The sequence below is a fragment of the Populus euphratica genome, unplaced genomic scaffold (genome assembly GCF_000495115.2).
Source record: "Populus euphratica unplaced genomic scaffold, PopEup_1.0 scaffold41.1, whole genome shotgun sequence".
Taxonomy (NCBI): Eukaryota; Viridiplantae; Streptophyta; class Magnoliopsida; order Malpighiales; family Salicaceae; genus Populus; species Populus euphratica.
Window position 1 is genome coordinate 558,989 of NW_011499868.1, and position 17,500 is coordinate 576,488.

Sequence of the window (17,500 nt, forward strand, 5' to 3'; positions counted from 1 at the left end):
TATTTTAATAAACTTGAAAAAAATAAAATATTAATAAATTATTTTTCAATTTATTTTTAATAATATAACTAAACATTAAAAAATATTTTTTAATTTATTTTTCATTGTACAACTAAACATAAAAAAAATTACTTCCTTCTCTAGAATTTATTTTCTAAAAAAACTACAGCAAACGTGGCTTGACTTCATTGATTACTACTGGTTCAAGCCTTCGAATTTTTTCCTTCTGGGCGTCATTCATGTAGCTAGCCAATCACTAAATACGCGTGTGTGATTAATATTTTTTTTATTTTATTTTTGTCAAAATAGGCATTGCATATCTCTTTTAATTCCCACTAACTTGACTGCTGTTCATGACAAAAAGAGAAAGATAATCTAGAAGTACTCAATAATATAACAAGAAGAAAGCGCAAAATACACACTCATTTAAGTACACAATATTCTGTCTAAATAAAAAATAAATAGCCAAATTGTATGTACTTTATAATCAACAATGACTTCAATTTCTTATAATTAAATCATTCTAAGACTTGTTTTCTTCCCTATCTTTTTTTTTTTAAATATAACTTCTTATATCATCTTAAATAGTTTTGATGTGCTAATTTTAAAAATAATTTTAAAAAAATAAAAAAATAATTTTAATATATTTTAACATGAAAAATACTTTAAAAAACAACAACAATTATATTTTTAAATTTAGTTGGTATAAAATTTTTATTTATCAAGGACACCGCATAATACTTTATAGTGATTAGATACCATCCTTTATCTAAATTTCATGTCGAAGCTAATTAAGAAATTCGATTTTGAGGCAATTACTTGAACAAACTCATAATTAGAATAAACTCATAATTAGTTATACTATGATTAATACACACACCACGCTAACCCCCAATAGATAGACAAGGAGGTTTGCCTACTAATTTTCTAAGTTCAAGACTTGGAGCTACCAGCCATAGACTAGCAAAGTGAAACTTTTTGCGAGACTTGTTTTTATTATAGCAATACACTAAAAGAGCACGGTGTTTAACTATTCTGTTTTGTGCACTCGGAAATAATTCATTGTTGATGGCACTGTTATTCATTGAACAATGCTTTTTTATTTTTTTTATTTTTATTTTAGTCACTAAACCTTATTTTAATTCAATTTCATCCTTCATGTAATGGTGTCATCATATTTGTTGATATTTTCTTCTCTTTCCATGTTCTTGACAATCCAAGATGTTTGTTAAAATTTCAAAATTGATTTAGAAGCTGATTTGATGAAGTGATTTAAATTTTATAATATTAAAAATAATTAAAAGAAGAAGAATGAAAATAACAAAAATAATGGGATTTTTTCTATTTTTGCATGAAAAACATCATTTTTATCCCAATAGTCTTCATTTAGACATCTTTGATCCTTTTAGTTTTAGATTTTTATACTTAAATCCTAAACTTTTTTCATGTTTCAATCCTTAACTGTCAAGAGAAAATAGATAAAATTATTGAAAAAAGAAGAAGAAAAAAGCGGTCAGTTAACCATATTTTAATGATAAAAAAATTAATTTTAATATCAATAGATTTCTCTCGACAAATAAAGTGTTATTGAGGTATTTTTAAACTTTCATCTTGCTAAAACAAAATAGATTAAGGTTAATAAAAAATTGTTTTTTATTTATTTTAATTTTTTATTTTTGATGTAAAGGTGTTATAGGATTGGAAAAATGTTACTTAATATTTTTATAGTATTTATTAGTTATTTTTAAATAAAAAATAATTTTTAAAAAAGTTTTTATATCCAAATAAACCCAATATTTAACTTTCCAACCACCTCTTTGATGGTTGGAATCGAAATCGGTTGATAATGCATCTTAATTTTGCCATTTTATAGACAAGGTGTCCTTTTCCTTTACATATGATGCATTGTTTGTTTGATTTTATTTTTTTAAAATAAAAGAATGGATAAAATATTATCCACCCTTAAATATAAAATAATAATAATAAAAAGAGCAGTTGCCTGCCATGCTTATTTTCTATTGGGTTAGGCACGTAGGATCAATCTTTGATGCCCACGTGTTTAGCCTATTCTTATAGTTTTTGTTTTTCAACTTTTTTTTTTAGACTTTAATTGAAATACAGTATAAATAAAATACTTAATCTGATATTTAAATTATTATTTAATTTTTTCTTAATTCTTAAATAATATTATAGGTTTTTGTGTACATGTTATTTTTTCTAATTATTATATACCTAATATGAAAAAAGTTAAAGTGTGCTCTTGAAAATTCAATGAAAATAATCTTCTTCTTTTTTTAATATATTTTGACATTATTTTATCTTATTATTTTTTTTCCTTCAATCACATATAAAATATCAAGTCATTTATTTTAATATTTTTTTATTAAAACTTGTTTATGTGATATGATAATTGTTTGGTTAAAAAACACTAATTTCAACCAAAAAATATGCTAAAACAATAAAGAAATGGCTTAATAAGAAAAAAATGAGTTTAGGTTGAAAAGAAACATTTTTTTTAATTATTTAAAATGATTGAAATTTTTAACAAACTTTTATTTTAATCTTCTCTATTTTTTTTTCAAAAAATGTGCTCCTAATAAAAAAGAGTTTTATTCAACAAAAAAATATGAATAAGAAAAGAATTAATATTTCTTTTAACATATCCATTTTAATTATAAAAGAACTAATTAATAATATATTTTGATAATCGGACCACAACATCATGTGAGAACATAATTACTTCTTTTATTAGCAATAAATTATTTTCACCCCCTAAGTTTTTATTTTAATATTTTTACCCTTGTAAGTTAGGTGTTTGTGATTTGATCCTGAATTTTGTTTTCAATTTAATCCATTAATTAAAAAAATGATTTGGTCCCTTAGTTTTTTTTGTTTTTTTATTTTTATTTTTGGTCCATGTATTTTTTTTTTATAAAAGGTTGAATTTCATTCCTAAAGTTTTCTATTTTAATCCTTATAGTTTAGGTTTTTACATTTTAATCCTAAAACTTTATTTCCCTTGCATTTAAGACCTTGAATACTGAGAGAGAAAAGAATAAGTCACTAAAGAAGGAGATGAGAGTGAAGCATTTTGACGCGCTACATTCCAACAATGAAAAAAATTAATTTTTGTGTCAATTGATTTGTCTTTGATAAGAGAGTTCAACAATTTTTTTTTTTTTTATATCTTGGTCTGTTAAGTTTTTTTTTTTTTGTTTTTTTTTTATATTTTCAGATTGATTAAAGGATATTTTGAGATAGGTAATGAGGCTATCATTGTTGATTTTTATTTATAACAAGTTGAAATTTTGGTGTTCACTGTTTAAAAATCATGTTATTAATTAAAAAAACTCATGTTTCTTCAAAACATAAAAAGAAATGCATAAATAAAAATTTATAAATTTAGATAATATATAATTTTTTCCTCTAAAATTTGAATCCTTCAAATTATTTTGAATATTTATTTTAATTTCTTAAAAATTAAATAAAAATTAGCTTATGTTCCATATTTTGGTGGGCATATATTATTGTTAATTAGCATGAATCTTTCTAGCCTATACCTATACAATATCTGCACGTGCATCTATTTTAGCTTTTTTATTTAGCTTTAATATTTAATTAGTATTCATAACTCTTTTTAAAATTTATCAATTTATATATTTTCTAATATATTATACTAAGCTCCTTCGTAATCTTTTCATTCCTTGATTAACAAATTTTATGATATGAAAAAAACACTAATACAACTCAATGCCATCTTCTTATTGACTTTGAATCATTTGCATTGTTCCAGCAATTCATAAGATTAATATAATAATCAATTAAAAATAATATTTTAAAATAAGGTATTTTAAATATCAAATTGTTAAATCTACAAATATATATTCTTAGATATGACAAATCTTGTTTTATAAATATATTTTTATTTTATTATTATTTTACTTTAACAATTATTTTTGGAAAAAAATAAGTTAAAGGATTAAAAAAAATAAGGGGAGCTCATTTCACGTGCCCATGTAGGCTATTATTCTATCAAAAAATATTTTATTTTATGACACAATATCTTTTAGCTTTTATATATATATATAGACACACACACATTTTAAATTTGGAAAAATTATTTCATAATTTTTAAGCTTAGGGATTGAAAGAGGCATAAACCAAGTTTTATTTAAATTTATGAATGCAAACCAGGTAGTTTTCATCATCAATTTTCTTTTTATTTGACTATTATCTTATATGTAGAGACTATATTGATTATAATTTAATTATATCTTTAGGGATTAGAATGGAAAACAATTCAAAAATACTTCAATTAAGTAAAAAGACCGTCCTTTTTGCTATTTTTGGCTGTGAACTTGTTTTGTCAGGGCTATATTGAATAAAATATAAGTCGAGGTACTAAAATGAAAATAATTACAAAAATGATTAAATTGTTTGAAAACAACGTTGTCTTGGCTAAGAAATTTACCATTAATAAACTGTATCTACAGTTTAGAAGAGCAATAGCTCTTGTATGCTTCACAACTTATTAATATGTTTTCTAAACCAAACTATTTATCTTTATTTTTTATCAATAATTTTCCATTTTATATATTAATTTCTGATATTAAATGTAAGCCAGATGTTGCTTATAAATGCAAAATATATACCTCTATACAGCAAAGTAAATAATTATTTGCTATATCTTACTATTTAGATGATAAAATTTATAATCACGTACATTTGAAAATTACAAAACCCAGTTTTAAAAATTATATTTTTTAAACTAATAATATTTATCATATATTAAATTTTTTAAATGGTACATAAACTACGACATTTTCTTTTTCTCTCCAACTTATTTAATTTTCCGAACTCCGCTCATAACAAGTTTGCTTGTGTTTATAACGGAAACCTTATTTAAATTTTGGAATGGTAGAAGTCAACATTATTTTTTTTTTCTAGTCCAACCAAACTTTATTTACTTGAAATACTTGAAATTGTTTTTTATGGCCAAAGAGGAGGCTAGGATAAAACTAATAGTCAATGTGCAGGTTTTTTTTTTTTTTTTTTCAGGCGCGTGGGTTTGGTGCTGCCAGGCCTGGATGCTTTGCTTGATTTGTAATGGCTAGGTATGCTAGGCTATCCGGGGCCGCTTGACTGATATGTTTTTTTTTTTCAATTTAAATTTATTAAGAAAATTAATTAAGTAAAATATATTATATATATTGTTTCATTTTATTTTTAAATCAATTCAGAGTATGTTTGAGGTATTACTATTTTATTAAATATTATTTTATTTTCAAATAAAATTATATTTTTTTATAATATAAACAAGTGTTTTTTTATAGCATGTCATAATTGTATTTAAAGTTATTTGATGATTTGTTTGTGATCATATATAATTTATTATTTTATAATTAAATAAAAAATTAAGTTATTAAACAAAGTGAAGTTTGTAATTGAAACATATATTTGACATGTTAAATATGGTTGACATAAGTTAATTAAATATTTTATTATTTTAATATTTAAAAAATAAAAATAATTATGTTTTTTAATCTTTATAAAATCAATTTAAATTTTTACTAAGTCGAGTAATTTTTATTTAAATTTTTTAAATCAATTAAATTAAGTCAACTTCTTTAAAGTTTAATTTTAAACCTGACAAGACAAAATGCTATGTAAAATGGATCTCCATGTTGACATTTTGGAAAGAGCATTGTGACAATGCATAAGTGATATGTTATTTCTATATTTTTAATACACTCACGTTGATATTATTAAAACATTATTTATTTTTTATATTTTTGTATATAAAAACATATAAAAAAGTATGAATTAAAAAAATAGAAAAAGGAATAAATTGAAATTTACGCTAAGATAACATAAATTGAAAGTTTAAAAATTTAATTAAATTTAAAATTATTTAATTAATGAAATTAAAGACGTAATTATTAAATATTAAAAATTTAAAAATTAAATTAAAAATAATTATTTTAAAAAACAGTTTTGTTTCTAAATCTATTATTATTTTTTTCTAAATTTATTATTATTTTTTTTAATTTATATAGAGTATCCAAACCAACTTTTACCATCCTCGCCTTCTTTCTCGTTCAAGAAAGATTTTTTCAATAGAAAATCTGTAATTGTAGATCGTGGGATAACATGCAGTTCGACAAACGTGGCATATATATATATTTTTTTGATAAACAAATAAAATTGATTTGTTTATGATAATGTTTTTTAATCCGGCTCACAAAACAATACAGCGCAATCATCTAATATTTTATAACAGAATTCTGACCCCATGCGTAAGGCATGTCATTTTGCGGTGGCATAATTGTGGGGCTAGCTTGTGGCTTTTATGATAAAAACGGTGAATATTGATTAGAGATATAATATACAATTATTAACTTATATGTTTACCCTTGGGCTAGAAAATTAATTATACTTGATGTGTTTAATTAATATCTCAGAACACATCTCCCCTATTAATTAGTTCGGCCTTTACATTTATTAGCACCAAAATGCCAAGCTAATTTTACAGGGAGTAGCTTCTCGGTTCTTCTATCCACGGTATGGAAATAAATAAATAAAATTAAAATTAAAATTAATTAGTTGCATTTGATGTGTATGATATGAAGTTTTTAATTAGAGAAAAAATGTTAAACGGCAAGATTTAAAAATAAAGTGAAAATGATGCAAGAAATATATATTAATAATTAAGATGTTACAAAATTGCTTGGACAAAGTTTTAAAAACAGTGAGAAAATCAAACAATTGGTGAGACTTTGGGCTTCGACCCCCATTTTTTTTTTTTTATAGAAAAGCAAAACAACTGGAGGATGAAATGCACATCACAGCCTTGAAATAACATTTTTGTTGTTGAATCTGATCATTTGGCAGCAGAATCTCAAGTTCTTCAGTCAGCCATGACTCCGAAACCGAAAATATCTTGGAGATCATTAAGCTACGGCCACCCTTCGACATCTCTGAACTTGTCAGCCCTGATGCGGTTGTTGTAACAAGGATTTGTGCTTTCATTTGGCTGCCGTATCCGCTTTGTCATTTCGTCCTGCAGCATTGATCGTTGACCTATTTGGAGCGGAAGCTACGGTGGTTGCTGATGAGTTCATCAGTTCGGTTTCATTAAATTTAGAGTTATTGAAGATATATATGGTTATTAATTTTAAAATTTGTAAAATTAATTAAAATATATGTAGATTTGTTAATATATATATATATATATATGAACAACTCTTGGTCTAGATTGCTAACGGTCTATTCCATTGGACCATTAATGAGGCAAACCAAACCGCTTGGTTTGAAAAGTGTATTGATAAATTTATATTTATTTAGGTTTTGTATATAACTGAACCAAAATATATAGGGTATGATAAATCATTAAATTTATATTTATTTAAACTTAATTAAATCTAAATATATGGAATTTCATAACTCACCAAACCCATATTTATTTGAAATCCATACATTACTAAATTTAAATATATAAAACTTTACAACTCATCAATTTATGTTAACATCGTGTTAAGGGTTTAGATTTAATTGATGTTAACATCGTGTTAAGGGTTTAGATTTTTTTCACAGAATATCATAAAGAACTGGTGGCTGAGCTGTCAAACCGACAGTTGAATCTATAAATCAATACTCTGAAAATATTATGATCAACAACTTCTCCTCATCAAAAAAAAGAAAAAAAAAAAGAAAAAGGAAAGGCTAAAGGCCTGCCACCAGTACCATATGCTTCAAATACATAATGGTGGATAAGGAACTTATCAAGAACATGTGCTCTGTGCACATAGCTCAACAAATACAGCTCGATTGACCATGTGCAATCTTAAATAATGAGAGGGGCAACGGCTGCTCCGATTACTTTTATATTTATCTATTAGGTTTGTATAATTTTATTCTTTTCATTATTGGTTGCGATCTTTTCTTTTATATGTTCACCACTTCAGATTTTTTATTTTTTCATTTTTTTCCACGACAATTTAAATAAGCACATTAGAAGAAATATTTTAAAATTACAACTCATTAACGCTATTACAAATGTAGGACTAATGGTATGAATGGAGTTGAAGATTCTTTTCTTTAAAGGGACTATTTCAAGAAAATATCAAAATGACACGTAAATTTAGATATAAAAAGGGGTAATTTAGAGAGGTAAAAAAACAACCAGCTTTGGTCAATCGATTAACTTATGTTTCTCAAAAATAAAGAGACTAACTTACAAAATCATCAAAATAAAGACTAGATTATAATTTACTCCAAAGGATCTCCCAATATATATATATATATATATATAAGAGCAGAAAGTAAGCGTGCAAATAGATTCAAACAACAAGTAGTGCCATGACATGAGGAGCGAGGACCCAGATTTAAGCGAATAACACGAGAGGAGACAAACTTTGCAAGATCAACGTCGATTGTCTGCGCAAATCTTATGTAATTTGTAAGTTGTCCGAAATCAACCTAACTACTAGTAATACTAATGGTTGAAAAACTCTGATACCAATTATTAAAAATTAAAACATATAATTTTTTTTGGCTATATATATATATATATATATATATATATAGGTTTGACGTTGGTACCCAATCAGACAACAAAACCTTTTTTGGGTCGGCAAAGTTAGATAGATGGCTATGATAAATATCATGATATAAAGATGGCGCAACTCGCACAATTATTTTTTCATTGATCACATGCATACCTATTTAAAAATACGAGCAACGGTTGTCCGAGTTAAGAAGCAGCCTGTTAGGGCAATTCTATATCTTCACTTTCTATTATTTATTCTGAATGCTTCCCCTATTTTTATATCATTTGTGCGGTGTATATATTTTTCAAAAATAGTTTTATTTATATGTATGTATGTATGCATGTATTAAAATTATAATTAAAAATGGCAGATCACTGTGGTTGAATCATCGCAATGGGATGCTGTTAATATCATAGCCCCCCTAATTAATTACGTAATGGCTTTACAAGTTGGCCATATAAATGAATCCGTTCAAAATTTAATTATTTCCACCACTATATTGGGTTCGATGGAGGGCTGTCCCTAGGCAAGTCGTTAAGGTCAAGTGCTATGATTCGATAATAAATTAAGGTGGCTCAAGTTTCTGTGGTCTCAAACGTTTTTTATTTAATTATTTTATTATTTATATATGATGATATTAAAAAAAATTAAAAAGCTAAAAAAATATTATTTTAAAATAAAAAATATTTTGAAAAGTTTTTGAAATTTCAACCCGTCACATGCATGAACCATATTATATTACTATATTAAGAAAGATAATCAGCTGTGTGTAGTATTTAATCATTTCAAGGAACATAATTTTACTTTTATTCTAGTTAATTAATAGGATACATCCAAATATAATAAATTACCATCTCCCGGCCATAACAGCGGATGAGATTGAGGTCAGCTCAAAATTAAATATCGGTAGGAAAGAAACCAAGGAAATTGATAGTCATTAAAAGTCGTGATCCCATTATCCTGGATTTTTATATAGTTTTGTTTTCAAATATAATTTCATTAATATTAAAAAATACAAATACAATAAATATATTGATTCTTTAAATAAATTATATACCGTCTTAATAAGCTGATTATAATCTTGGTCGTTATGGATGTATTCTCTCTGTTTTTTTTTGTTTTTTTTTTTTGATTTACGTGGGGTGTCCGGGCCAGCTTGCGCGCACCACGACTAATCCCCACGGCCCACTAAATACCCTGCAAACCCAGTAGGCATATAAGGCACCGCGGGGGTGACAGGCGTGCACGCCAGGGCTCGAACCCAGGTGCAGTGGAAAGAGACAAGCCCTTCCTCCACTAGATCAAGCCCTGGAGTTCATTCTCTTTGTTTTTTAATACATATATATATATATGAATGTTGCCCGTACACCTGTAAATACATATATATGAATGTTGCCCGTACACCTGTATGATGAGTTCAGCGTATGCTAAAGTAATTTTTTTTTTTTTTTTAAAGTCAGGACTTGCCATATTACTTAAGGTGATATCCAATCAAAATCTTGTCATGTGCTAAGAAATTTGAGCCACTTTTCTTAACTGCAGTCGGTAATCAATGACGAATACATATCTCAAGTAGCGTTCCAATTAACCTAGCAAATGCATAATTTTTTTTGGCCCAAGTCAATATGGAATTAAATAGCTTGCATGAACTTGCTTATAAATATCGTAGCAGTCTTATTATGCAACAACGGGAAAACAAATTAACCACTTCAAACCCTGCTGGGTGCCAATATCAGTCTCTATACAGTAGCTATTCAAAACCTGCAACCATGCAAAGCACAAAACCTCATGCAGCCTTACTAGCCAGCCCCGGCATGGGACATCTCATCCCTGTCCTTGAGCTTGGTAAGCGTCTTGTGACCAACCATGGCTTCCATGTGACCTTATTTGTCGTGGCAACTGATGCCTCCACCACACAATCACTTCTAAAAGAACCATACCCTCATATCAACATTATCATACTTCCTTTTGTTGATATCTCTGGCCTAATCGATCCTGCAGCAACAGTTGTAACAAGTCTGGCAGTAATGATGCGTGAGACCTTACCAAGCCTCCGTTCTGCAATCTTGGCGTTGAAGTCTCCACCAAAAGCTTTGATTGTCGACTTGTTTGGCACCGAGGCATTTGCTGTTGCTGAAGAGTTCAATATGTTAAAATATGTTTTCGACACTTCTAATGCATGGTTTTTTGCAATCACAATATATGTCCCAACCATAGATAAAAATGTGGAAGACAAGCATATTATTCAAAAACAGCCACTAAGTATTCCAGGTTGCAAGTCGGTTCAGTTCGAAGACACTCTTCAGGCATACTTGGATAGGAATGATCAAACGTACATCGAATACAAACGTATTGGGATTGAGATGCCAATGGCTGATGGGATTTTGATGAATACTTGGGAGGATTTGGAGCCTACTACTCTTGGAGCCTTGAGAGATTTTCAAATGTTAGGACGGGTCGCAAAAGCACCCGTCTATCCAATTGGTCCACTAGTTAGACCGGTTGGACCTTCGGTTCCAAGAAACCAAGTATTGAATTGGCTTGACAACCAACCCTACGAATCTGTGATTTATGTCTCATTCGGGAGTGGTGGTACCTTGTCAAGCGACCAAATGGCAGAGCTGGCTTGGGGGTTGGAGTTGAGTAAACAAAGATTTGTTTGGGTGGTACGTCCACCAATAGATAATGACGCAGCTGGGGCATTTTTTAACCTAGATGATGGATCTGAAGGAATCCCAAGCTTTTTACCCGAAGGGTTTTTGGACAGAACCCGCGAGGTGGGACTAGTTGTCCCAATGTGGGCGCCACAAGTGGAGATCTTGGCACATCCATCTGTGGGTGGATTTTTGTCACATTGTGGCTGGAACTCAACCTTGGAGAGTATAACCAATGGGGTGCCTATGATTGCGTGGCCGTTATATGCAGAGCAGAAAATGAATGCTACAATTCTTACGGAGGAGCTTGGTGTGGCTGTTCAACCAAAGACTTTGGCATCGGAACGCGTTGTGGTAGGGGCGGAGATAGAGATGATGATAAGGAAGATCATGGAGGATGAAGAAGGATTTGGAATAAGGAAAAGGGTCAACGAACTTAAGCAAAGTGGAGTGAACGCTTTGAGTAGTAAAGGTGGTTCCTCCTACAATTCACTGTCTCAAATAGCCAAACACTGTGAGCTCAGCTTGCATTTCCAGAAAGCAAAGGCTCAAGGTGCCTAGGCTGCAAATTTATTTACCCAGAATGTTACTTATTGTTCCATTTAGCCATGCCCTTCTAGCTACCTCCGTAACCATATACTATTAATTTCCAGCTTCAGTTAGTTAATAGGTGTTACGGACCTTTTTCATCTTTTACTGTTGTAATGTGGTACTTGAGGGTGAGTTCTTGTACTTTAGCCTTTCCAAGGTTTTTTTATTTTACAGTGAGTGTATTATTTCTTTTTACATCAAAAAAGTGTTTTTAATTTTTTTTATAATTTTGAATCGTTTGATATATATTAGTATCAAAGATAAGTTTAAAAAAATAAAAATAACTATATTATTTTATTGTATTTTCAAATAAAAAATAACCATTACTACAATTCTAAACACTATCAAGCAAAGTTATGTTGTTCATGTTCGTAGACAAATGATAAATCACTGATCTCGTCTTAGTTGTAATAGTAGTAAGACTCTGCTTGCCTCCTTTTTTGGGAGAAAGAATAACCAACATTTAGCAAAAGAAGAAAAAAGAATATTCAAATTAGTCGTTACCTAAGTAGACACTCATGCAATTGTTTAGAACGATCATATAACAAAAATAAAAGAAAGAGTCATCTGTAATAATAGAACACGCAATTGATTGAGTTTAGAAGTTCAACTTGAAAATCAATGGTTCAAATGCCAGTGAGAGCATGTGGGGTAGACTTTGTAGGAAACAGAAATACATCTGCGTTTTCTAATCTAATTTTCCATGCAAATATGCTTCTTAAAATATTTTTATTTAAAAATATATTAAAATTATTATTATTTTATTATTTTAAATTTATTTTTAGTATTCACACATAAAAATAAAGAAATAATAATAATTTACAATTCAAAAACTTCAAATTTATTTTTAGTATTCACACATAAAAATAAAAAAATAATAATTTACAATTCAAAAACTTCAAAACACCGCTGCGTGCGGTTGCTGGCTGGCTAGCTGTTCATCAGTTAATTTTGGACATAACACGGACAGACAGGACTTGATTTCTTGACCAAGGGGATTGCTTCCTTGCTCGATATTGTAATTTGTAAAGGTGGCTTTACCTCGTCTGCCACGTTCGAATTTGTACTTGGTTGGGCTTAGACCCTGATTATTATCAAGGAAAACAAGAAAAAAGAGCCAATATTGAACCTCTACGTAAACCAAGTTGTAATAAAAACAATACTTCAAGACCAAGACTCTTAGGAGATTTTACTGGTGCCAAAAGACTTAGATGACATTTTTGAACTAGCTTTGAAGATCATAAATTATGGTCATTTGGGTTTAATAATAGTGGGTTTTTATATGGGAGAACAATTAATCAAATTTCTTTTAGTACAGAAGAAAGAGGAATAATCTTTGAGTAATTGATCAAGACATTAGAAAACGTCTAGATCTTTTTTCTCCACGACTCAAGTGGGAAAGATAATATGCCAATTTGAAGTCATTGTCCATACTTCTAGACAGATTGTGCTATTTTATGTGATGGTGCTTCTAGATACATTTAAACCGTCCATTAATTATTTCTTCCATTCAAATGTCTCCCATGGATTTTCTTGCGTGTAAATGGTTGCTCCGTGCAGTGGGTCCTTAGTTTCTTCGATCTACATATGGATCACGTAACGAATTCTTGAAGCACGATGTAAGAGGAATAAATTCGAAGAGTTGAAAAGTAGAGGATAAATTAAACGCTAGCTAAATTAGCAATCATCATGCAGAGAAGTATTGAATTCTATATTATTCTTCAACTCATCTTCATCCCACTTGACCGGAGACCTTGGTGGATAGAAACCCTACTAAACAAAGCTTTCGTAAGACGTGAAGAGACAGTTGCTCCTCACTTCTAGACCCTACCCACATGCTTATGAATGGTGGAGAATAGAAAAGCCTTCACCCCTCTAGACGACCCCTTTTGTTTATGTGAACTTAGCAATAATTCAAGGCTTTGCACTATAACTAGTTTATTAATATTACCTCAGTAAACGAAAAAAGTAATGCATGTTCTTGCCTAAGATACAACTCTCTGTGAAAGACTTGAATTTCACATGGCTCCTCGCAGGATGCAACTTACGTTTTAAAAACATATTTATGGTGCAAAGCGTTGACAATGCAAGAGAAGTTCTACAGCTCCTTCACTTAGCAGTGGTGCTGCTCCATTGGAATGCCGTAGGACTTATGTAATAGTGGATACAAAAGAATTCGTGTACGTCTTAAAAGAAAAAAAGTGAGCAACTGATCTGAGCAGTTGATCCACTTAGGTTTTTATATATTTTGTTTATTTGTCTTTTATTATTTTTGTACCTCTTTGATGGGGCTTTTATGATGCAGTGGAATGGTTTGGAGTCTGAAAGTGAGAGAAGCTTTTCCAAAATACGAAAGTTGCTCGGCGGAATGTTAGAAAACAAGAGCATCCATTAATTTCTCTTTTGTGCGTGCGTGCGTGCGTGTGTGTAATGTGCTTTTGGATATCTACACAATGGAATCTAAGCCTTTTTCTTAGTATCAAGTAGTTCGGATTCTCATCTATGGTTTAAAAAAAATTAATGAAGAACATAGGGTTTTTTGGCCTTGGCCGAAATAGCTTTGCTGGTTGCACTGGGCAATACCACTTGATAAGAAAGTTGACCTTAGGGGCTACACATTAATTATACTGGAAACCAAATTTTAGCTCTTTATTCGACTCAGAATATATTGCTTTCAACTATTTTTTCAAAGTTGCCATTATCAACTATTAAAATGGCAGCAAAAAGACTGGTCAGATGGGCCATTTTAGAGTGGTACTGTTAAGGCTCTAGGCGCGGGGATGCACCAACGAAGGCACATTGTCTAGAATTCAGCAGCGATGGACAACGGTAGCCTTGCATAGGCAGAAACGAATTCGGCAGGCAGCGTGCAATGGTCTATGCGAGTCATTAAGCTTGCGACTTGGCATGGACGTGGGGGCTTAGGTGATGGACCTTCTAAGTCAGCAACTGACGCAGCAGAATAGGCAGTTGAGACTGCCATGTGGATAGGCAGAATATGACTGTATCATTGGGGCAAAATGTGGGGAAGTGACAGCTGAGTGGGGAAGGAAGTGCTCCACTATGTAAGCCACTAAGTTAATGGGAGAGCAAGTGCTCCACTATGCCCCGAAAATGAGGGATCATGGAGATCATGGGGAGTAAGTGCCCCATTATGGCCTGAAAAATAGGGATTATGGGTGAGCCTAGCAACTCACACTTGTCTATAAATAGGCTGCCAAGCCTCTGCTGTGTCGAGCTGAGGCAGAGCCCCCCCCCATGATCTTCCCTGCCGCGTCCCCCCGCGGCCTGTTGCCCGTCCCTTCGAGATCCTCCGCGTCCCCCCGCGGCGCGTTGCCTGTCCCTTCGATTCTAGCCACCGTCCCCTGGACCCGCTGCAAGCCCTCGGGCGCGTTGGGGCTGGCATATCCGCGGCTTGGGCGTGGCATTCATTTGCTGTGCTCGTGCCAAGGTGCTGGCAGCTGCTGCGCGCCCGTCTTCTTGCCGCGACGTCACGGTGACGGTGGCCGCTGCCCGTGCTCGCAAGTTGGAGGCCTTGCTGATGTGGCCGGTGCGTTCCGCTGAGCTCGAGGATGGCGGGGAGAGCTCTACGCTGGCGTGGGCGTGGCATTAAATTGCTGCGCGCGCGCCCATGTGTGGGCTGTCCTTGCCATCCCCGACCTCGTGGCGTGACGTGCTTGCTGCCGAGGCCTGTCCTCCGTCTTCCGAGCTGAGGCAGAGCCCCCCCCCATGATCTTCCCTGCCGCGTCCCCCCGCGGCCTGTTGCCCGTCCCTTCGAGATCCTCCGCGTCCCCCCGCGGCGCGTTGCCTGTCCCTTCGATTCTAGCCACCGTCCCCTGGACCCGCTGCAAGCCCTCGGGCGCGTTGGGGCTGGCATATCCGCGGCTTGGGCGTGGCATTCATTTGCTGTGCTCGTGCCAAGGTGCTGGCAGCTGCTGCGCGCCCGTCTTCTTGCCGCGACGTCACGGTGACGGTGGCCGCTGCCCGTGCTCGCAAGTTGGAGGCCTTGCTGATGTGGCCGGTGCGTTCCGCTGAGCTCGAGGATGGCGGGGAGAGCTCTACGCTGGCGTGGGCGTGGCATTAAATTGCTGCGCGCGCGCCCATGTGTGGGCTGTCCTTGCCATCCCCGACCTCGTGGCGTGACGTGCTTGCTGCCGAGGCCTGTCCTCCGTCTTCCGAGCTGAGGCAGAGCCCCCCCCCATGATCTTCCCTGCCGCGTCCCCCCGCGGCCTGTTGCCCGTCCCTTCGAGATCCTCCGCGTCCCCCCGCGGCGCGTTGCCTGTCCCTTCGATTCTAGCCACCGTCCCCTGGACCCGCTGCAAGCCCTCGGGCGCGTTGGGGCTGGCATATCCGCGGCTTGGGCGTGGCATTCATTTGCTGTGCTCGTGCCAAGGTGCTGGCAGCTGCTGCGCGCCCGTCTTCTTGCCGCGACGTCACGGTGACGGTGGCCGCTGCCCGTGCTCGCAAGTTGGAGGCCTTGCTGATGTGGCCGGTGCGTTCCGCTGAGCTCGAGGATGGCGGGGAGAGCTCTACGCTGGCGTGGGCGTGGCATTAAATTGCTGCGCGCGCGCCCATGTGTGGGCTGTCCTTGCCATCCCCGACCTCGTGGCGTGACGTGCTTGCTGCCGAGGCCTGTCCTCCGTCTTCCGAGCTGAGGCAGAGCCCCCCCCCATGATCTTCCCTGCCGCGTCCCCCCGCGGCCTGTTGCCCGTCCCTTCGAGATCCTCCGCGTCCCCCCGCGGCGCGTTGCCTGTCCCTTCGATTCTAGCCACCGTCCCCTGGACCCGCTGCAAGCCCTCGGGCGCGTTGGGGCTGGCATATCCGCGGCTTGGGCGTGGCATTCATTTGCTGTGCTCGTGCCAAGGTGCTGGCAGCTGCTGCGCGCCCGTCTTCTTGCCGCGACGTCACGGTGACGGTGGCCGCTGCCCGTGCTCGCAAGTTGGAGGCCTTGCTGATGTGGCCGGTGCGTTCCGCTGAGCTCGAGGATGGCGGGGAGAGCTCTACGCTGGCGTGGGCGTGGCATTAAATTGCTGCGCGCGCGCCCATGTGTGGGCTGTCCTTGCCATCCCCGACCTCGTGGCGTGACGTGCTTGCTGCCGAGGCCTGTCCTCCGTCTTCCGAGCTGAGGCAGAGCCCCCCCCCATGATCTTCCCTGCCGCGTCCCCCCGCGGCCTGTTGCCCGTCCCTTCGAGATCCTCCGCGTCCCCCCGCGGCGCGTTGCCTGTCCCTTCGATTCTAGCCACCGTCCCCTGGACCCGCTGCAAGCCCTCGGGCGCGTTGGGGCTGGCATATCCGCGGCTTGGGCGTGGCATTCATTTGCTGTGCTCGTGCCAAGGTGCTGGCAGCTGCTGCGCGCCCGTCTTCTTGCCGCGACGTCACGGTGACGGTGGCCGCTGCCCGTGCTCGCAAGTTGGAGGCCTTGCTGATGTGGCCGGTGCGTTCCGCTGAGCTCGAGGATGGCGGGGAGAGCTCTACGCTGGCGTGGGCGTGGCATTAAATTGCTGCGCGCGCGCCCATGTGTGGGCTGTCCTTGCCATCCCCGACCTCGTGGCGTGACGTGCTTGCTGCCGAGGCCTGTCCTCCGTCTTCCGAGCTGAGGCAGAGCCCCCCCCCATGATCTTCCCTGCCGCGTCCCCCCGCGGCCTGTTGCCCGTCCCTTCGAGATCCTCCGCGTCCCCCCGCGGCGCGTTGCCTGTCCCTTCGATT

At 35.4% G+C, this 17,500-nt stretch overlaps 1 protein-coding gene across 1 annotated transcript; it reads left to right on the top strand.

Annotated features, from left to right (window-relative positions):
- Window positions 1-10,249: 10,249 nt before the first annotated feature.
- On the top strand, window positions 10,250-11,999 carry LOC105126533 (anthocyanidin 3-O-glucosyltransferase 5). The gene has a single exon (XM_011027417.1). The coding sequence runs from the start codon at window positions 10,319-10,321 to the stop codon at window positions 11,762-11,764; it is 1,446 nt and encodes a 481-aa protein (XP_011025719.1). The 5' UTR covers window positions 10,250-10,318; the 3' UTR covers window positions 11,765-11,999.
- Window positions 12,000-17,500: the final 5,501 nt, after the last annotated feature.

Bases quoted from the DNA above. Each gene is read 5' to 3' on its own strand.
- LOC105126533 (XM_011027417.1), top strand. From the start codon at position 10,319: ATGCAAAGCACAAAACCTCATGCAGCCTTACTAGCCAGCCCCGGCATG.